The 23,695-nt window shown below is 36.6% G+C and overlaps 1 protein-coding gene and 1 pseudogene across 4 annotated transcripts in view; one reads left to right on the top strand and one right to left on the bottom strand.

Moving 5' to 3' along the window:
* The window catches only part of RIC1 (RIC1 homolog, RAB6A GEF complex partner 1), a 146,373-nt gene that overhangs the window by 55,946 nt on the left and 66,732 nt on the right, over positions 1–23,695 (bottom strand). For all 4 annotated transcript variants that reach the window (XM_041745431.1, XM_041745433.1, XM_041745432.1 and 1 more), the window contains one exon: positions 1,713–1,820. In XM_041745431.1, the coding sequence (XP_041601365.1) occupies positions 1,713–1,820 (108 nt within the window). The remainder of the gene's footprint in view (positions 1–1,712; positions 1,821–23,695) is intronic.
* On the top strand, positions 12,350–12,447 carry LOC121486021 (annotated as a pseudogene).

The raw sequence follows: 23,695 nt of genomic DNA, 5'->3' as shown, positions 1-23,695 counted from the left end.
GAAAGAAAGAAAAGGAACGGAGGGCGGGCAGAAAGCAAAAAAGAGTGCCCTCATTATTTCTACAGCTGTATACTGTTCCCATTGTGTAGAAGAAAAAAAAACTTTTTAAAGATTTTATTTATTCATGAGAGACACAGAGAGACAAAGACTTAGGCAGAGGGAGAAGCAGCCTCCTCACAGGGAACCCAATGTGGGATTCGATCCCAGGATACCAGGCCCTGAGCCAAAGAGACGCTCAACCACTGAACCACCAGGTGCCTCTAAGTAAGAAAATTTATTTCAACAGCTCCCCACTGATGGACATTTAGGCAGTTTTTGATCTTTTGTTATTATAAACAATGAAAAACTCTGTAAGCCTGTCATTTGAATTATTTGTAGGATTAATTCCTAGAAAGAGAAATACTGGACAAAGACCATGAGCATATATAACTCTGAAAGACACTACTTATTAATCAATTTCCAAAGACACTGTATGAATTTACACTCCTACCACCAATGTGTAAAGTTCTCCTCATCCTGAGTTCCTCCCCAATAGTATGTTACCTAACTGTTCACACATATAAGTCATTTATTTAATCTTCTAATAGAGATCTATTATGTAATGTATTAAATTGGAATACAGAAGATGAAAACTATTTATATTCTGTTTATATTATATTTGTTCTATTGTCTTTTTCTCGCTAAAATCTTTACGTGTTGCGAAAACTGGCCTTTCATGATATTCCCTGGAAGCGTATTTCCCTGTTTTCACAGCTTGTGTTATCTTCTGATCATACGTATAGCCATTTTTTCCCTTCCTTTTTCTACTTTTATTTAACCTAATTTGTTAATGTGTCCTTTTGTAAGAATTTATTTGCAGGTTTTCTGACAGGAAAATTTTAATGACTCCTAACGATGAATTCTGAATTAGGAATACCTCTTTTGCTACTACTTCTAATTTTTTTAAAAGCAAATGTTATCATAAGAGATAAGAAATACTAGCCATTTCTATTCACAAAAGGCTGGAAATATCACATAATTTATGATTGTATATAACTGGGTACAGGAAAAGGTTCTTGGAGGTCCAGTTTTAATTCTGGATTCATAAAAAAAATGTTAAAAAAGAAACAAAAAACATTGTAGTAAAAAACTTTAAGTTTAAAAAATATACTTTTAACAAGACCCACACATCATAGACACCTAAAATGTCAAAAGCAAAGCAATTACGGAAATAAAGCCAAATTACACATACACTTATTTTTTCCACCAATAAATACAATTTTTTTGTATTTTGGTATTTCTGGCCCTCTTATCACAAAATCTTTATTCACAATGAGATCAGAAAGTTTAACTTTCTTCCAAGTATTCACATATTTCCCAAAACTTATGAAGGTTTTGGAAATAAAGGCACTTTCTCTTTTCCTCAACCTGGATGACTTTTATCAGTGTCATTTCAAGTAACATGCACTATGTTGTATCATTCAAACAATTCTAGATCTTACCAAAAAATATAAATTTCTGGATAAGATTATGGTTAGTATACTCAATTTATAGGCTTTATTAAATAAACAACTGAAGTATAACAATGTACTAAGGGTTAATCAAGCATTTACAGCTAAAGAAAAAATTACCCTGAGTGAAAAATAAAATCGGTTTTCCTACTGGTCATGCGATTAACCAACTATATTATATAGTGTCATCAAAAAATGCTAAATTTAACCAGAGTACTATACCTCATGATGGGTGCTTGCAAATCCAGTATTTTCCTCATTTCTAAATTTAATGCTGGAGCACAATGTTCTTCCTTAAAATGGGGTGTCCCCTTCATTTGTGGACTTCCTCTAAAAAAAAAAAGAAGAAGCAAATATACAGGATTAAAGAGAAAGATACGAATTCTCCTCCACTTTGTGATTCATATATACCCAATCAGATAAAGTAAACATAATCAAACTTACAAATCAGGTATTAATCCTTTAGCTTCTCAAATGGAAATTTTAACTCCATTATAGCAGAGATACGAATTAGACAAACAAGTTTAACTAATGTAACTTCTGTTGGAGAAGTAGGAGTAGAGGGAGAAGACCAAAGAATCTTAGTGAAAGAAAAACACAATAAAAGCAAATTCTCAAGAGAATAAATAGATATTTTTAAATGACTGATGGCCCTTTCTGAGGTGGGCAACTCCAGGAGGTATATACCTCTCCACATAGCGCATGTCTGATATGATCCAAAACCTCACCTCCTCTTACCTTACATCACACCTCATCCTTGATTCCTCTATCCTCTGGGTATGTATCAGAATTAAGGTCAATTCAGGGATGCAATAAGAAATACTTCATATAAACCTCGGTAATAAACAGCAATGGCTAAATCTGGTAGCTCCCTGATTTTAAATGGCTAGCCAAGAGTGGTTATTAGATCAGTGGCAACATCACTGAGCCGCCCCACACAATCCCTCCAAAGGACTATTCGACAGTTTTGGCATCTTTATCTCCACATGGCATGGGATTGTTCTTTCCCAATACACAGGTACTGATAGCTGGGGTTTAGCTATATGTCTCTTTCCTTGTTATCACCTATCACTTACTTTTGGCAACAATGAGCCTAACATTTCTCCCTCTTCAGTCACCTGTATTATTAAAATTAAGTGTAAACAGTCTAACACGTTCAACAGCTTTTAAGGTCCCTGGCTTTGATACTTGTCTGCTTACTTTCTGGTTTTAGATTATTTTCCATATAGAAGCTTGATGGTGCTTTATCCTGTTCTGCTACTGCCATGACCTGGAATATTTGATCCCTTCCGTATGCCTGGATGGCTAAACTGGTTCCAGTTAAATCACACAAGTTCATGTTCAGTTAACATGCTTGCTGTGATACCCACTAAGAAGGACATCATGAGATACTAGTTTGCAGAACTCCTATCTGGACTGCTAATCACACAGACATACCATGATGAATTTCCCGAGACATTTTCCACGTACATCTAAAGTTATTTTTCAAATACATATACATAATTTAAACAAATGGTGCTTGAAAGCTGACGACAAAGGGAAAAAACAAGTGGTCTATTAGGACACAAGCAGCTTTGGTTCTCTTACTTCTTGACTTCTTCTATTTACCCTCATGTTTTCCTGCAGTACGTTCACACTGCTTCAGCATCATTATTTAGATATTACTAACTCACTCCTCATTCTCCCTTTTTTCCCCATCCTCCTAACGTAATTATACTAAAATGTTTTCACTGGAATGTTAAATAAATAATTTCTACTTCAAGAAATATTAAGTGATTAGGGTGTCTGGGTGGCTCAGTTAAGCATGTAACTCTGGGTTTTTGACTCAGGTCATGATCCCAAGGTCGTAAGATCGAGCCCCAATCCAGCTTCTGTGCTGGGCATAGAGCCTGCTTGAGATTCTCTTTCTCTCTGCCCCTCCACCCCACTCATGCTCTGTCTCTCTCTCCCCCCAAAACAACAAAACAAAAAAAGTATTCGGTAATTACATTGGTTTTCTTATATAACTTGTTAATTTTCCTGAAGTTAACTTTACTGCATGCTTTCATTTGCTGAGTTTTCTTTAAACTTATACCAAAGTTTTCTCAGACTTCTTAACAGCTTTGACAAAAACAACTCTCAGTATAATCTTCTATGTGGTCAAACCTGTCACATAACCTATTATTTCCTTTTACCTCAGGCATTCCTCCTGGTGCCCACTGCCCTACTAAGTCTAATGCACAGCTATCATCCTGATATTTTCCTTTGTTATTTATTTGCTTCTTTCCTATGACCCTTTTTTTTTTTTTAATTCCTCTTATTTGGGTCACATATTCTGGCTTCCTGGAAAGGTATATTTGGTGTAAAATTTTAACTCTCAACTGTGATATGTCTTTATTTTGACATGTGAATGAGTACTTGGGTATAAAATTTGAGGCTGCATGTCCCAACACAAAATGATGTTCATGCAAAGCAATTTATTACATCAAAAGATTATTATAATTAAAATATGCATCACAAGAAATAAAATATCATGCAGCCAAAAAAAAAAATGAAATGTGGAAGAACTCTTTCAACTCCTTGGAATCGCCTCCAGGAACTCTCATTTAGTGAGAAAAATTAAGGTGCACAATACTGTATGTGATATACTACATTTGTGTGACAAGCAAGGAAATACAAATGTTTAAATGCATGTGCTCATGTTTTAAAAATGAAAAGGATAGCCAAACCTAAAATAAAAATTGTTATCCTCAGTGGAAGAGAGAATACAGGATAAAAAATGCTAGCTACAATTTTTTTAAACTTTGGGACATGAAAATATTTCATATAATAAGCCAAGTTAAAATTAAAATCCACAACAAAAATCAATCTCTAAAAACAGAAAAGAAACTTAATTGTACATCAAGCTAGCAGCACAAATAATATTTCAAGGAACTCTGAAACACAGTATTTTGTGCATTCTTAGTGGGAAATCTCCTACTAAGGATAAAAATCCTGAAAGAATCAAACTGTATTTAGTAACAATACTGTTATAATAATAGTGATATTGTTTTGGAGCTACTATGTATACAATAAAGCAAATAAGTGATTATGTTCATGTTATTAGGAACCAAGATTATCAATAAAAGAAAATACACAAATATAAAACTAGAGAAGAAAAATTTTTAACTTTTAAAATTTTTTTAAATTTTAAAGCTTTTAAAATCTTTAACTTAATCTTTTGAGTTAAAGCTACCAGTATTAATTCACAATGTATTTTTCCTTTCTAAAATCTACTTTTTATCTCTATGCACTAAAAAGTCCTAAAAGCAAATACAACCAAACAACAATTAGCATCAAGTCCTGGTCTTCAAAATTCCAATTTGCACAGAAGATATCAAAGGTCTTTGGAGAGCTGACTTACTCCAAGACAGGGGCAAGAAATGTTAAGATGAGCCATAGGTCTAACAAGGATGTCATCTAAATAACACCATTTTTATGGGCTCCCCCACAGGCTAAAGATATGGCAATATGATCAGAAAGACTGACTGCAAATGATAAGAACTCAAAAATGTAAAAACCGCTGCCTTTACAGCAAGACTAAAAACACTCGTTAGTTGGTTATCTCTGAAAGTTCTTAGGACACAATTCATCACTGTAGGAAAAGGTAAAGAAATGAGCATCTCTTTTGTTTTTCCTGCATGGACTATATTTCAGGGTAAACATTAAATAGATAATGAAAGAAAGTTCTTCTTTATATAATTACGGCTACAGAATGTGGAAGGAGTTAATTTTTTAAAAAAGCACAATTCTGTTATCTTTATCAAAATAACAAACCCAGGGAATCAATAACCAAAACCAGATACTGGTTTGAACAGATCAATTTCTAAAAAGACAGCTTTGCATTAAAATGGTGAAAACAACACAAAGTATTTGATATTAGTAAATTATTAGGTTTGTTAGACATAATATTATAGCTTTCTTTAAAATGTCTTCTTTAAACTGTTTCTTTAAAATGTCTACTTGTTACTGATAAAACTATTTAGGACTGAAGTGATATACTATCTGAAACTTGCTTTAAAATACCAAAAGCATATATGCATAGTGAGAGACAGCTACTGGTAACTTCTGAATGCAAGAGACGGGCTCAGGGTTAATCACTATGCTGTTCCCTCTAGTGTATGCTTGACAAATCCCTTAATAAAAGCTCAACTCAATGTATTTCTTTCAGCATTTTAAAGGCTTTCCACCAATGTCACTTAGACTCTAATGTGTAGCTGTGGAATTCAAAGATATTCTTATTCACAGACTTTATTCTTGATCTGTTTTTCCTACCTGGAAGTTCTTAGAATTGATCTTCCTTTGGTTTCTAGTGAGTTCTAAAATATCAGGACATACTTTACAAGTACGTAAACTTATCACTGTTTGCATGGAGCACCTACAAGCTGGAAAATTTACATGTTACCTTAATCTACTAACTCTCCACTTCTGTTATCTCTTTCTGGAATTCCCGCTAGGTTAGATACTGGACTTCATATTAACTTCTAATTCTCCCCTTTTTTCTCTCTTACTGGGAGAGTTCCTCAACTGTTTCTTCCAATGCTTCACTGAATTTGAAATTTCTGCTTCTGTCCTTTCCTTCCAGGAACTTTCTCACCTGCTCCGCGTTTCTTCTTTTAATTGTTGTGAATAATCATTTCCTCAAAGTGGCTTTGTTCTCTGCACTATTTCCTTTGAGCTTCCATTTTTCTGTTGTGTGTCTCTCTTTTACACTAGAAGCTTTCCTAAAATGATTAACAATCAATCCCTGGCTATTCAGTCATGTTGAACACGTTAACAAGAAAAAGTCAATTATAAGCTGTGTGTGTTCATACTGTGCTTGTCAACTGGTAACGGCCAGCTGGCATTTTTGTTGAGTTCTTCAAATATTAGGGCCTACTGGGTCATTTTTCTGGAGTGATTTAACTTCCCCAGGAAGGATCCCTCAATCCTGCCTAGGATATCTAGGCATGGAAGTTGGAAGTCTAGAGTCAAGCAGGGGAAGAAGGCTTGACATCCTACTGTTCAGTACGACAACTTTCATCTAATCCCCACCTGGTTTAGCATCTCATCTTTGCCCTACTTTGTCTGGAATCCCTCTGGCTTAACTAGACAATGTATTTCCTGTCACCTGTGAAGCAGAATCACAAAATTCCTTATCCAGTTTTTTAAACCAATACCCCTGTTGATAGCCCCTGGCTTACTCCTATGTTCTATAATACTACTGCATCTAATTCCTGGGTCTTTCCATGGTTTTGCGGATCAAACGAGGTACATTTCTTTTTCTTCTTTTTGTATTGCTCAAACTGAAATATGGTTGATACACATTGTAACATCAGCTTCAAGTGTACAAAGCAGTGAATAGGTATATACATTATGCCATGCCTTCCCCATCTGTCACCATACAGTGCTACTCCAATACCAATGAACTATATTCCCTATGCTGTGCCTTTTATCCCTATGACTTATTCACACTGTAACTGGAAACCTGTATCTCCCACTCCCCTTGACCTATTTTGCCCATCTCCCCCCAACCAACTCCCTCCATGCCTTGATAACCATTAGTTTATTCTCTGTATTTATGGGACTCAAACAAGTTGCTTTTTATCTGTATCATGTAAGTAACCTTAGGCTCTTTGTTTTCAAATTCTTCCCTATCCAATTTTTATCCCAAGGATTAAAGATGCCTCTAACTTTCATGAAAGACAGAAGTAGCATTTTAACTTTTTATTCCATTGGTTATTTTTAAAAGGAAAGATGGAAAAAAAGCTTATCACCAACTTCAAATTGGAAGTCCTCTATTTTCCTTTATATAAATACTTTCATTTATTAGAGAGCTGAAGTATTAATAGAATTTTAAACGAATTTAAGAAAATTCTGACTTCACAATGACTCCCAAAATAAAATTAAAGATAAATTTCACGTGGAAGTCTCTCTTCTTCCAAATATAACAAAATTTAGTAAAATGTTAAGAATTACATTAATAAAAAAAACTAGAAAATATTATAGTTCCATGATATTTGGGAGTATAGTATAGACTTCTGGAAGAGATGAGACTGGAACAATAAAATCAGATTATAAAAAGCAATGAATGTCAGGAAAAACAGCAATAAATTGAGGATTTACGAAGCATGAGTGTACAAAATATTCTGCATGCATTGTCTCAACTAAATGTTTATAATCCTTTGGGACAGGCATTAGCTCCCCCCCCCCTTTTCCAGAAAAGAAATTAAAGCTTAGAAATATTAAGAATTATGCTCATGGTCACAGAGCTAGTAGGTGAAGGAAGGGATGTGTGAGCCTGTGGCTTCAAATCCAGATGCTAGGCCACAGAAAACTACCAGAGAGTTAGGAAACAGCAGATGGAGTGCTGTGTTTTTGGTTCAGAAATCCATCTTTTTACAGATGCAATGAAACGCCGGGACACCTGCACCCCGATGTTTCTATCAGCAATGTCCACAATAGCCAAACTGTGGAAGGAGCCTCGGTGTCCATCGAAAGATGAATGGATAAAGAAGATGTGGTTTATGTATACAATGGAATATTATTCAGCCATTAGAAATGACAAATACCCACCATTTGCTTCAACGTGGATGGAACTGGAGGGTATTATGCTGAGTAAAATAAGTCAATCGGAGAAGGACAAACATTATATGGTCTCATTCATTTGGGGAATATAAATAATAGTGAAAGGGAATAGAGGGGAAGGGAGAAGATATGGGTAGGAAATATCAGAAAGGGAGACAAGAACATGGAAGACTCCTAACTCTGGGAAACGAACTAGGGGTGGTGAAAGGAGAGGAGGTCGGGGGTGACTGGGTAAGGGGCACTGAGGGGGGCACTTGACGGGATGAGCCCTGGATGTTATTCTGTATGTTAGCAAATTGAACACCAATAAAAAATAAATTTATTATTAAAAAAAAAGAAATCCATCTTTTTACCTATATAATTTAAAAGACTAATGCATAAAATAATAATTATAAATCCATGTAATTGGGCACACAATGCATGAAGATGTAATGTGTGACCATAAGAACATAAAAGGGGAGGGATGGATATGTATAGAAGCATACTTTTTTTTTTTATTTTTTTTAACTTATTTATGATAGTCACAGAGAGAGAGAGAGAGGGAGAGAGAGGCAGAGACACAGGCAGAGGGAGAAGCAGGCTCCATGCACCGGGAGCCCGATGTGGGATTCGATCCCGGGTCTCCAGGATCGCGCCCTGGGCCAAAGGCAGGCGCCAAACCGCTGCACCACCCAGGGATCCCTAGAAGCATACTTTTTATATAGTATTGAAGCTAAACTGTTAATGCAATTCAGGTTGTTGTGAGTTTAAGATGTTAATTGTATGCCCCAAGGTATCCACTAAGAAAATAACTAAAACACATTCAGAAAATGAAATGAGAAAGGAACCAAAATGGTACACCACAAAAAATCAAACACAAAAGAAGGCATTAATGAGTAACAAAAAACTGAGTAACAAAAAACATATGATACACAGGAAACAAACAGCAAAATGGCATAAGTCTTTATCAGTATTTTAAATATCATTGTATTAAACACTCCAATTAAAAGGCAAACACTGTTAGAATGTTTAAAACAAACAAACCTATGACACCATTTCTAAGTTTTCTCTCAGAGACCTTACTTTAGATGGAAAGACACATATAGTTTGAAAGTGAAAGGACAGAAAAAGATGTTTCACACAAATTGCAACTAAACAGAGAAGAATGTTTATAGTTAAGACCTGACAAAATACTTTCAATCAAAAATTGTTACAAGAAACAACGAAGGACATTACAGATGATTCTCAACTTCAAATGACTTGACTTGGGGATCCCTGAGTGGCTCAGCAGTTTAGCACCTGCCTTAGGCCCAGGGCTCCCTGCATGGAGCCTGCTTCTCCCTCTGCCTGTGTCTCTCATGAATAAATAAATAAAATCTTTAAACAAACAAACAAACAAACGACTTGACTTACATTTTCCCACCTTATAGCAACATGAAAGTGATACACATTCATAGACCATATTTCAAATTTTGATCTTTTCTGGGCTAGGGATATGCAATTGGATAATAATCTTGTGATGCTGGGTAGTAACAGCAAGCCATAGCTCCCAATCAGCCAAGCCATCACAAGGTTAAACAACTGACACACAAAAATTTTACACTCATGTAATCACTGTTTTTCAATAAATTACATGAGTTACTCAATTTTTTTATAAAATATTTTATTATAAAATAAGCTGTGTTAGATGATTTTGCCCAACTAATGTAAGGCTAATAGAAGTGTTCTGAGCACATTAGGGTAGGATAGGCTAGGCTATGTTTGTAAAATTAGGTATACTAATGCATTTTCAACTTACAATATTTTCAATTTGTAGTGGATTTACTGAGATAAAATCCCATTGTAAATAAACTATGATCTATGTTAATAAAAGGGTCGATCCAGCATGAAGATACCACAATTACAAACAGCTACACATATAGTAAAACAGCCCAAAACATATAAAGCAAATACCGACAGAACCAAAGAACAGTTCTACAACAGCAGCTGGGAATTTCAATATCCCACTTTCAATAATGGATAGAACCTGACAGAAGATCAGAAGAGAAACAGAATCTAAACACTATAAATCACTTAGACCTCAGACTCATATGAATACTCCACCCAGCAGCAGCACAATACATGTTCTCAAATGCACATGAACACTTTCCAAGACAGAACATATATTCAGCCACAAAAATGTCTCAATAAGTTTAAAAGGCCTGAAATCATACATAGATCTTCTTTGACCACAACTTAGTGAAAGTAGATGGCAGTCACAAAAGGCAAACTAAAAAATTCACAAACTTGGAAATTAAACAATTCTTAAATAAGCAATAAGTCAAAGAAAAAAAACAAAAAGGAGATTAGAAAATACTCTGAGCCTAATGAAAAATGAAAACACAACACTATGGGATGCAGTAAATGCAGTGCTTAAAGAAATATTTATAGCTTAAATGCTTAAAGAAGATCTCAAATCTATAACCTAATTTTACAACTTAAGGAACTAGAAAAAGAAGAGCAAACTACACTCAAAACCAGCAGAAGAAAGAGTATAATAAAGACTGGGGGAAAAAAAAAAAGAGACTGGAGTGGATATAAACAAAACAGAGAATAGAAAAACAAAAGAAAAAAATCAATGAAAGCAAATTAGTTTTTCTGAAAATATTAATAAAGTTGAAAAAACTAAGGAAAAAAGAAAGTTCAACCCACTAAAATCAGAAATTAAAGTGGGGACATTACTAGTGAATTTGGAGAAATGAAACAGATTGTAAGAGATCCACATAGGGCAGCCCTGGTGGCGCAGTGGTTTAGCGCCACCTGCAGCCCAGGGCGTGATCCTGGAGACCCTGGATCGAGTCCCGCATCAGGCTCCCTGAATGGAGCCTGCTTCTCCCTCTGCCTGTGTCTCTGCCTCTCATTCTCTCTCTGTGTCTCTATGAATAAATAAAATCTTAAAAAAAAAGAGAGAGAGAGATCCACATAATTAGTGAACTTAAATCCCCAACTTGTCTGGACATAAACTGTCCTAAATACCTAGTAAAGGCAAATTATGTTTAATAATTCAGAAGGCAGCCTAGACAATAATAAGAATCACAACTTATTAAGAACATGAGAACTCCTTTTTCTTACTCTATAAATACACAAAAGATAAAAAGTGACTCAAAAAACAGCTTTTACAAAGTTACTATCAGTGAAAAGTAGAATTGGATCAGAACCTAAGTATCTTGGGCAGCCCGGGTGGCTCAGCAGTTTAGCGCCGCCTTCAGCCCAGGGTGTGATCCTGGAGACCCAGGATCGAGTCCCACATCGGGCTCCCTGCATGGAGCCTGCTTCTCCCTCTGCCTGTGTCTCTGCCTCTCTCTCTCTGTCTCTCATGAATAAATAAATAAAATCTTAAAAAAAAAAAAAAAGAACCTAAGTATTTCTAATTTCAAATGAAATTTCTTCTCCACATCTCTAACCTGCTATATGTTTATCTGAGGTGGTTAACATCCAGTCCAACATCATTTTAAAAAGTAGGAAAAATGAAATCAAGCCAGTTCTAGAGTTTTGTTTTACTAATGAATTTTTCATGAATTAAGAGTTTCCCAGCTTTCACTTTAATGAATGCAAGGCATTCATGTCAACAGGTGGCCTCAAAGGGCAATAAAAAATGAAATGCTTCCATTGGGTAGGTCAACTATTAAACTTCCCACAGCCTCGAGGAGGAAGCAATTACCCATCAAAATGACAAAAATAAAAACCCAAACTACACTAACTCAGAAATTTCTCACAAAAATTACAGAGAAGTTTTAAAAGAAAAAAAACTGTCTTTAAAATTTATGTCAAGTATGCTTTGAAGGGCTGAATAAGGTGATACTGAAAACAGTCACTACACAATCAAATTCAAAACATTTATTTCAACAAATTCTATTATGCAGGAGATTTCAAATACTTTCAGTGCCAGCCAAAGAAAATAACAATGTGGTACACAACTTGATAGATTTGGGAGACGGACAGAATAGACAGGAACTTCAAAAATATAGCTAGTTATACACTATTTCTCCTATTAATGTCTGATCCTTCCTTCCAAGAATAGCTAAAATACAAAACTTCCCCTGACTACTCTAGCACTTTCCCCTAATACTATTACCACTTTTGGGGACATTCATTCACTTGGCGTTTGCTGCTTTATATCACCATGATCTCTAAATAGTTCTCTCTTCATTTGCATCTTATACCTCTTTAGCACATTGTATAAATACAACACTTGTTGTATGCCTCTTGTTAGTTATGGCAATGAAGAGTACTCTCATTTCTGATTTTCAAGTTTTATCGCTTCTCGGCCTTTTGGCTAAGATCAAGTGTAGTATCTGATTTTCAAGTCTTTTTTTCCCTCATTTTACTGAGGTATAATTGACATAGAACCAGTGTGAAGGTTAATATAAAACATACTAATTTGATCTAATGTGTATATTAAATTAATAAATAAATTAAATAACAACACTAATAACATCCATCACTTTGGGATCCCTGGGTGGCGCAGCGGTTTGGCGCCTGCCTTTGGCCCAGGGCGCGATCCTGGAGACCCGGGATCGAATCCCACGTCAGGCTCCCGGTGCATGGAGCCTGCTTCTCCCTCCGCCTGTGTCTCTGCCTCTCTCTCTCTCTCTCTGTGACTATCATAAATAAATAAATAAATAAATAAATAAATAAATAAATAAATAAATAAATAAAATTAAAAAAAAAAAAACATCCATCACTTTGTGATGAAAACTTGTAAGATCTCCTTCCTTAGCAACTCAGCTTTTTGAATCTTAAAAGGATTTTAGAATGTGCTACACTTAATCTAGGAAGTTCTGGCAATCCTAGATGAATTCTGGGACTTTGGTTGTCCAATCATAGTCCTAGAAAGTCTCAGAAAGGTTTCTTTCCTCACACTCCATACCTCATATGCCATCATTTGTAGTCAACACAATTGTTTACTAGAATATCAATAATGAAAGTATCCACTATTTCTGGCCGAAATAAAATAATGGTATCTGGATGTGGTAAAACACATTCCAATGAAAAAGATGCAAAACTGTACAAGTTGATTGATGGGCAGGTGGCCACTTTATTATTATACTAACAGGGGAACTAGTATCAAAGTAGCCATCTAGAAACAACATAAAAACTGGATAAAATAGAGGCAACAACTATAGATACTGGATAACAGGAAGCACAGGACTGTGAGGAAAAACAAAGTTCTCTGATAAAAGTCATTTTTCAGACTACCATGTAGGCCAATACAGTATGACAGTCTTGTTACATTCAAGGAAATAGAAGGAGCTATCTGTGGAAAAGAGCACCAGAGACAGAAAATCAGAGACAGAGCTCTCGAAACCCCAAGGGCTCCCCTTGAGTCTTTGTGAATACTAACCTGTGTAAATATCTGGTGAGACCTCACAATGCCTGCCAAAGAATAACTGCCAGGGTTTAGGGCTGCAAAACTCATACAAGGCTGGGAGACATTCTAGTTCTGACTAGCCAGAGATGAGAGACCTTGCTAAGGACTAGGGAATTCTGTGGACAGCTCAGGAGGGCTCAGCTCACCTATGGTGAAGGCTTAATCCACCTTTAAACCATACAAACAAGCTCCAAAAGGATCAAGGAGATCTACAACTTAATTGCCACTCAAAATAATATAGACATTCCCTAAAGGAAAAGAAGAAAAAGACACTTGATAATGTCACACAATTTCCATCATCCTATCTAAAATCACCAGACATGTGATATGACCTAGTAATGCTACTCCAAGGTATTTATTTACCCAAGAGATATAAAGCTAACTGCAGAGCAAACTGGGATTGGAATCTAAAAAAAAAAAGCAGACAAGGGGCACCTGAGTGGCTCTGTGGTTGAGCGTCTGCCTTCAGCTCAGGTTGTGATCTGGTGTCCTGGGACTGAGTCCCAGATCAGGCTCCCTGCAGAGAGCCTGCTTCTCCCTCTGCTTATGTCTCTGCCTCTCTGTCTCTCTCATGAATCAATAAAATCTTTAAAAAATAAAAAAAATTTTAAATTTAAGAGGCAGACAGGGTTCACAATTTCACTTTTGTTTTTTTAAAGAACATAGTCATGGATTACTAGTGTAACTTTTTTTTAAGTGTTAAGGGATTACACATGAGGGATCAGTTATTTCTTGGGTACAAAGGGGGTAAGAAAGTTGAGAGAAAAGCTTTATATGATGAGATATTTGGACTTCAGCTTCTCAACTACCTCATACAGCTCTGTTATGTAAAACACAGTTGGGGAGGTGCGCAAGCAAATAACAAATGAACAGAGACATGACACAGGAATTGTGGTTTCAATGTGCTAAATGGTAAGGGAAAAGTAGGTTTTAAATGCCAGGACGGAACTTGGCCTTCATTATCTGGTGACTGGAGAGCAACAAAAGTTTATAAGGGATTAATATCCCAAATACATAGAGTATTCCTAAAACAACAACAAAAAAAACAAACAATATGATTCAATAAAGGACTCCAATAGAGAGAACATACTCAACATCAGTAATCATTAGTGAAACACAAATCAAAACTAAAACTGACAAAAACAGAAAATAAGTGTTGGCAAAGATGTGTAGGAATTAGAATTTTAGTCCTCTGTAGAGACTGTGAAAAGATACAAACGCTGAGAAAAATGTTATACAGTCCCTCAAATAATTAAAAAGAGAATTACCATAGGATATAAAAATTCTATTCTGGTGTATAAACCCAAATGAACTGAAATCTGGGTCTCAAAGAGATGTATGAACACACACACATAGCAGCATTACTCACAATAGATAAAATATGGAAGCAACCCAAATGTCCATCAACAGAGGAATAATAAGCAAAATGTGGTACAGACATACTTCAGATATAGTGCAGCTTCAGTTCCAGACCACCACAATAACCAAATTTTGGAAAAAGCAAGCCAGATGAATTTTTTGGTCTTCCAGCACATATAAAAGTTATTTTTACACTATACTGTAGTTTTTTAGGTGTGTGAGAGCATTATATTTTTAAATACAATGTGCACACCTTAGTTAAAAAAATACTTGATTCCTAACCAATGCTATCATCTGAGCTTTCTGCAACTCAAAATCTTTTTGCAGGTGAGGGCTGCTGACTGAACAGGGTGGTGGTTACTGAAGGTTTCAGTGGCTGTGGCCACTTCTTAAAACAACAATGAAGTTCGTTGCCTCAAATGACTCTTCCTTTCATGAAATTTTCTCTGCAGCAATGCCGTTTGATAGCTTTCATCGACAAAACTTCTTTCAAAATTGGGAGTCAGGGCAGCCCGGGTGGCTCAGCGGTTTGGCCACCTTCGGCCCAGGTCATGATTCTGGAGACCTGGGATCGAGTCCCACATCGGGCTCCCTGCATGGAGCCTGCTTCTCCCTCTGCCTGTGTCTCTGCCTCTCTCTCCCTTTCTCTCTCTCTCTCTCTCTCTCTCTCTCTCTCTCTCTCTCTGTGTGTCTCTCATGAATGAATGAATAAAATCTTTAAAAAAAAAATTGGGAGTCAATCCTCTCAAAGCCAGTCACTGCTCTATCAACCGAACTGATGCACTATTCTAAATCCTCTGTTGTTATTTCAACAGTCTTCACAGCAGCTTCACCACGAGTAGATCCCACCTCAAGAAACCACTATCTTTGCTCATTCAGCAGCAGCAACTCTTCTTCTGTTCAAGTTGTATCCTGAGATCGCAGGCGTTCTGTCCCATCTTCAGGCTCTATTTCTAATTCTGGTTCTCTTGCTGTTTCCACCACCCCTGCAATCCTGAATCCCTCTAAGTCATCTAGGGAGACTGGAATCAACTTCTTCCAAACTCCTAATAATGTTGATATTCTGATCTCTCCCCATGAATCATGAATATTCTTCATGGCATCTAAGATGGTGAATCCTTCCCAGAAGGTTTTCAAGTAACTTTTCCCAGATCTATTAGAGGCATCACTATGTATGGCAGGTACAGTCCTATGAAATGTACTTCTTAAATAAGAAGACTTGAATAAGAAATTTTTTAAAAGAGAGAAAGACTCTTAAATATAGAGAACCAACTGGTGGTTGCCAAAGGGGAGGTGAGTGGGAACAATGGGTGAAACAGATAAAGGAGATGAAGAGCACACTTATCATAATGAGCACTGAGTAATGTACACCTGAGTGTACAATGTACAATGAGTAATGTACAGAATTGCTGAATCATTACACTGTACACCTGTATACATGAAACAAATATAACGCTGTATGTTATACTCCAACAAAAAATAAATATAATTAATTTTTAAAATAAAAAAATACTTGAAAGTTGAAATGATTCTTTGATCCTCCATGGGCTGCAGAATGGATGTGTTAGCAGGCATGAAAACAATATAAATCTCGTTGTCCAACTCCATCAGAACTGTTGTAAAATTGGGTACATATTCATTAAGTGATGGATGATGTGAAAGGGATTTTTTTTTTCCTAAGCAGGTCTCAAAAGTGGGCTTAAAACATTTAGTAAACTGGGACGTCTGGGTGATTTAGTCAGTAAAGTGGCCGACTCTTGATTTTGGCTCAGGTTATGATCTCAGGGTGGTGAAACTGACTGAGCTCCACATTGGGCTCCATGCTCAGCGTGGAGCCTGCCTGAGATCCTCTCTTGCCTCTCCCTCTGCCCCTCGCCTATTCACAGTCTGTCTAAACTAAATACAATCTTAAAAAAGTTTTTCAGTAAATCATGGTGTAAACAGATGTGCAATCCTCTGGGCTCTGCTGTTCCATTTATAGAGCACATGCAGAGTAGATTTACCAGAATTCCAAGGGCCCTAGGATTTCAGAAATGATCAATAAGCACCTGCTACAACTTAAAAGTGCCCAACTGCATTAGCCCCCACAACACAATCAGCCAGTCCTTGGAAGCTCTGAAGCCAGGCACTGACTTCTCCTCTCTAACCACACAAGTCCTAGATGACATCTCCTTCCCATGGCAGGCTCTTTCACCCACACTGACAATCAGTTGGTCAGTGTAGCCACCTTCATTAATGATCTCAGCTAGATCTTCTGGATCACCTGCTGCATTGCCTGGCACCTTCATGCCATGGACACAGCTTCCTTCCTTAGACCTCATGAACCAGTCTCTACTGGCTTCAAACTTCTCTTCTGCAGCTTCCTCTCCTCTCTCAGCCTTCACGGGACTGAAGAGAGTGAGTCAGGGCCTTGCTCTGGGTGAAGCTTTGGCTGAAGGGAATGTTGTGGTTGGTTTGACCTTTTATCCACCGAACGTTCCCCATTATCAGCAATAAAGCTAATTCATTTCCCTATCATTCATTGTTCACTGTGGTAGGAACAGGAGCTTTTCCTTCACATTTATAGCTTGGCTGTCTGACACAAGCCGTCCACCTGTTGGCCTATCTCGGCTTTAGACATGCCTTCCTCACTAATCTTCTGGTTGTAAGTAAGAGACATGCAAGTGTTACTTTGGGTTGAGCACTTACTGGCCATGGTAGGGTTACTGCCCTGATTTCAATACTGTTGTCCTAGGGCATAAAGAGGTCAGGGAGAAAGACAGGGAAAGGGCCGTTGAGTTGAGCAGACAGAACACACGGCGCACGTCACCTAAGCTCACCATCTTCTGCGAGTGCAGCCCCGGCAGAATTACATAGTAACATCAGAGATCACTGTCACAGACCACCAGAACAAATAAAGATGAAGAAGCTTGAAATGTTGCTAAGAATTACCAAAATGTCACACCAAGACATGAAATGAACAAATGCTACTGAAAAAAGGACACCAACAGATGTGTTAACATAAGATTGCACGAACCATGAATCTGTAAAAACACATTTTCTGTGAAGTGCAACAAGGTTTGCCAAAGGAGGACATTCTGAAATATGCTACAACGTGGATGAACCTTCAGGACATTATGCTGATATAAGCCAGTCACAAGATAAACACTGTATGATTCCCCTTATATGAAGTGTGACAATGTACTTGGAAAATGGTTAGGATAAATGCTGCATCTTACCATAATATTAAAAAAGGAAATAAAAAAGTTTAGTGATGGGATCTTTCTAAAGTATCATTCCAAGGGCACCTGGGTAGCTCAGTGGTTGAGTGGCTGCCTTTGGCTCAGGTTGTGATCCCAGGGTCCTGGGATCAAGTCCTACATCTGGCTCCCCATAGGGAGCCTTCTTCTCTCTGCTGTGTCTCTGCTTCTCTCTGTGTCTCTCTTGAATAAAGAAAATCTTTAAGAAGTATACATATATATATATATGTATATATATATATATATGTGTGTGTGTGTGTGTATGTGTATGACATACATTCCAGAAAGTAATGACGTACATTGTTAGTGTTTTTGTATCTTTCCTTAGAGTCAGGTGTTAAATGATGTAGAATAAAGTTAATACAGACCTTTAAAAAGAGTTTCCACATTATCAAATCTGTTTTGAAAAATAAATCTGCTATCAATCAAAAGATGGATTTCTGTAGGAAGGAGAAAGAGACTAGAGGAAGAGAATGAGTTAGTAAATAAGCTTTTCCAACAGGCCCTTAAAGAAAGGCCATAATGGCCCCTTACTAAGACAAGGAGAATGAAACAGGGAGAGGCAAATTCTAGGGACACTCAAGAGCTGTCATCAGTCAATACAACTGATTACCAAATATGAGAAGTAAGGAAATAAAGATTCCAAGGTTTCAACCTCTTACAACTGTACAAAAGATCACGGTAACTGCAAGAAATGTTAGAAAAGCAACAGCATGTTTGGCTTCCCTGGAAGGGAGACGATGAGTGAGGCTGAGACAGGAAGAATCTGAGGCTGCGGGCAGGGCCATCTAAATGGATCTGTCCTGAAAAGGTGAGCTTGAAGCTCAAGGAATTACTACTAAATTAAAGAGACAGATCTGGGTCTCATCCATACATACTGAATAATTAAAACCAGGTAGAATATGTAGCAAGGAGCTCAGAACAAAGCCCTGGGGAATACTAAAGTATTACTGTAGGTAATGCACAGTAATTTAAGGTGCTGATTTAATCCTAATGATATCTTTATGAAGTAGAGAGCATTAACTCTGTTTTTCAGATGACTAAAATAAAACTCAAGAAAGCAACATGATTAATCTTGAAAGCTAAGGCAGGCCACAGAAAATTTTTATGAAGGAAAGTGGCAATTAAATTTTATATTAAAAAATTCATTTAGGGGAAAACGGTAAACTATGTTTTAGGACAATATTGTAACAATCCAGGAAAAAAAGACAAAACCTAAAGTAAAGTAGTGTTGCTGGGAAGTGTTGTTGGGAAGAAGACATGAGCGATCCACACAAGGTTGAATAAGTAGAACATATAGACCGTAGAATACACTGGACATGATACAGACTGGCTACTGAAGTTATTGAGCAGGAAGAGTGAATAAACTCAAGTAAATGGTGGTCCATTTACCAAAAAAGGGAATTGGCCATAGGCTTTCCCAGGATTATTACTTAAAAATCAGATCATAGTTTTTCATGTTTTAAATTTAATTTAAAAATTTCTCACTTCTTTTATTTTTATTTATTTTATTTTGGGAGGGGTGTGAGGAGGGGCATAGAGGAGGGGCAGGGAGAGAGAATCTTAAGTTTCGTACCCAGCAAGAGCCTGACATGAGGCTCAATATCACAACCTTGAGATCATGACCTTGAGCCAAAATCAAGAGTTGGACACTTGGGGCGCCTTGGTGGCTCAGTGGTTGAGCATCTGCCTTCGGCTCAGGCCATGATCCTGGGGTCCTGGGATTGAGTCCCACATCAGGCTCCCCAGAGGGAGCCTGCTTTTCCCTTTGCCTATGCCTCTGTCTCTCTCATGAATAAATAAAATCTTAAAAAAGAAAAAAAAAAGAGTTGGACACTTAACCAATTGAGCCACCCAGATGCCCCCCAACTTCTAACATTTAAACTAGAAGTTATTTGGTAGAACCTAAAATGTATTCACAATAATCTAACTTTCTTACCTGGTAAATCCCATCAATCCATAAAGCTCTTCCCCTGGTATGTTTTGTTTCCTAGCCTGAGATCTTTTCAAATGTCATCTTTTCAGTGAAGACTCTGTCCACACTATTTCAAGCTGTGTCCCCACTCCCTAATCCCTTTCCCTACTTTTTCTTCATAGAAACATTATCATCTGATTTGTAATGTATTTTCTTTATTTATTACCGTCTACTACAAGAGCACAAGCTCTCTAAGATTTTTCATCTGGCTTTTCTTCCTTTATCCACTACTATTCCTAGTACCTACAACAGTTCTAGACCATCAAAAAATTCAAAATTTAAATGAACAGATGTATGGATGAAAACTCTCTTTCAGAAGAGTTTTCTTGAAAGATGCAGTATCCTTATCACCAGACCTTTTATATTTAAAAAAAAAAAATTGTTACATTATCATACATTCAGAAAGCCTTCAGTCTGATAAGAACAATGGGACTTTCTGATTTAAGTAGATATTTTAACACTTCTATAATTTTCTGCATTCAAGTGCTAGTGTTAGAAGTATGGCCAACAGGGGAGTAGTTTTCAGTGCCCAGAATTTATACAATAACATCACTCTCAATCTCATTATTTTTAAGTCCTCATATAATTATGATGTAAACCGATGGATACATGCAATATGTAAAGTTCAATACATAAGTACATTTACAGAATGTATACATACTGAAATCAAACGACACAATGTAATATTCTGAAGATCAAAGGGAATAAAAAATGTCAGGATAACTAACACACTTGTCAAGTTTATAAACTGAATTTACAACAAGGTACATTGTTAGAAATAACACTAAATCTATAGAGCCTTAAGAGGGAGTAAAAAAACAGTTAAAGTTTATTTTCCAGAAAATACTAAAAATTTATTGGCAAAAAGGAAGTAACAAATGTGGGAAACTTTTCACATCTCTATTTCAGCCCTTTCCTCCTCTGAATGTGATGTAATTTCAGTAAATGTTTCTGTCCCTTAAACATTTTGGGATTTTTCAAAGGGTAAACTGTGTTGAGATCAGAAACTGCTAACCTCAGGGAGCTGTTCTCTACCTGTTTCCCACCTGACACTATTTCATTAACAGCTTCTAAGAAGTCTCAAAATCTAATAACCTGTGTCGGGGGTAAGGAAAAGGAAACAAGACATTTGAGTTGTTGTTGCTAAGATTTTATTAATTTATTTGACAGAGAGAGAGAATACACACAAACAGGGGGAATGGCAAGCAGAGGGAGATGGAGAAAGAAGCAGGCTCTCCTCACTGAGCGAAGTCTGATGTGGGGCTTGATCCCAGGACCCTGAGATCATGACCTGAGCCGAAGGCAAATGCTTAACCAACTGAACCACCCAGGTCCCCAAGAGGTTTGAGTTTTGATTGTTGTTTTGGAGTCTTTTTATTTTTTCCCCCAGTGAAGATAATCCCTATAATTTTAACATTTTACATTTTATTTATTTAGTCATGAGAGACACAGAGAGAGAGAGAGAGAGGCAGAGACACAGGCCAAGGGAGAAGCAGGCTCCCTGTGGGGAGCTCAATGAAGGACTCAATTCCGGGACCCCAGGATCACGACCTAAGATGAATGCAGACACTCAACTACTGAGCCACCCAGACATCCCATGTGTACTGAATTTTAGTACATTAAGTTTTTTTTTTGTTTTTTGTTTTTTTTTGTTTTTTTTTAGAATTCTGTCCTCTTAGTAAGGCTAGTGTCTGACAAAAGGTTGACAGCAAGACTGAGAAAACAGAATAAAAGAAAAAAGTCTCTATTCTCAACAAAGTATACATTAGAATGACCTATTTGTTGAAATTATTTTCATTATGATAAAATTAAATATGATTTGCAGTTTCAAGATCTACTAAACTCATATTTAAAAATAAACAAGTGAATACATTTTAAAGCTATACATAAGTTATTTCCAATTTATCCCTGGCAAAGTTTCCTCCAGTAAGTTCAATGCAAGTTCTAAGACATGAAAGAAAAAGCCAAGACAGACTTGAGACAACTCTGTCCACTGGTCTGTATAGCTAATACATTTTAATATAGAATGAAATGTATAAAAAGATCAAAGAAAACATTAATCAAAGAGTAAATGACCCTTGAGGCATAAAAAGTCATCTAGTAAGACTGTCACCATTGTTGAAGCCTGGCTCCCAACATGAAGAAGGATGCTGGAAACATCACTATGTGGAAACTATGATAGATCACAGGGACAACCGACCTTTCTCAGGTAGAGCATAATGGAAAATGATATGTAGTCTAAGGTTAAGATGCTGTCACATAATACGTGGAAGTTGAGATACTCCAGAAACACCCATGTGATGAACTCATAAAATTTAGAGAAGAGTAACAAAAGACAATAGTGTTTCTATAACTGAGAAGAGTACAACTAACCACTGGCCTCAATTACATGGCCTCCATTCTTCACAACTATTTTGTCCAAACCACTCCAGATCATTTCTCCTGTTTTTGATTCACTACTCCCAAAAAAACTCCAAAGTAGCAGGTTACTAGATGGGAATAAACAAGGCTGAGGCAATAACGTACTGATGATAAAGAGTATATATTTGGAAGCTACAGCACTTATGTCTGAACCATAGCCATGCCACTTACTAAAGTGTGTGACAGCTGCTAAGTTACTTGGCCTCTCTCTGTTCTAGTAATTGCACCTAACTACCTCGCAAGGTTATTACCAGGATCAAATGAGTTTGAAAAAGTGCTTAGAACAGTGTCTTCAACTGCCTAAATGCTTACAATGGCACAGATGACAATGATGACACACTGCCAAAACAAACATTTTTTTACTCTCCTCGAACCTGTGTATGACCCACTTTCCCAATTGTAAAAACATAAACTCCTACAATCCTACAAACAATTGAAGAAAAAGGTATTTTTTATTCCCATTTTAGGAACAGGTTCTACAGATAAACTAAGAAACTAAGGAGGCTAAGTAATCTGACTAAACAGCAATCCAGCACTAAAATACACAACAGGCTGATTCTAATTTTCTCTGCTCTACAAAACTGTTTCCTTTTAAGATACTTTGATTTTATACAGCAGTTACAAGAAGCTAAACTAGGAAAGAGGTATATTATCAAGTCAAAGATTAAAAACTAAAAATCACTTAACATATACTACACATATAAAATGATTTATATATTAAATATTTTCTTACATTGTTATATATATAAAATCAATGAAAGTATTAGAAATGAAGTTTAAAATGTAGTGATGGAAAAAGTATATTAATAACAGCATTAAGAACAGCAGCTGTCCTTTATTAATTTTCCTATGTACAAGGCAGTTATCTCAACATTTAAGATGCATGATCTCATTTAATACTATGAGATAATTACTACTGCTAACTTTTGCTACAGATGAGGAAGTTGCCCAGCTGGAAGATGAAGAACAGACATTCATTCCCAGGTCTACATGACACCAAAGCCCAGCCCTTTAGCTAAGGCAAACCTATTTTACTGAGCCACACACTGAAAACCTGTGATCATCAATATACTAGAAGAAAGCCCAAATTTTAAAACAACATAATGTATTTTCTTTAGTTCCCTAGTCTGACACCGTCAAACACAGCAAAGTTTATGTACCATCAGAACTACTACCACTCAGTTACAAGACCTCCTCTGGAGTCTTAAAATCAGAAGGTAGAAAGTCTTGTTAAGTT

Source organism: Vulpes lagopus, chromosome 2 (assembly GCF_018345385.1).
Source record: "Vulpes lagopus strain Blue_001 chromosome 2, ASM1834538v1, whole genome shotgun sequence".
Taxonomy (NCBI): domain Eukaryota; kingdom Metazoa; phylum Chordata; class Mammalia; order Carnivora; family Canidae; genus Vulpes; species Vulpes lagopus.
This window is presented reverse-complemented; position numbering and strand designations above follow the sequence as displayed.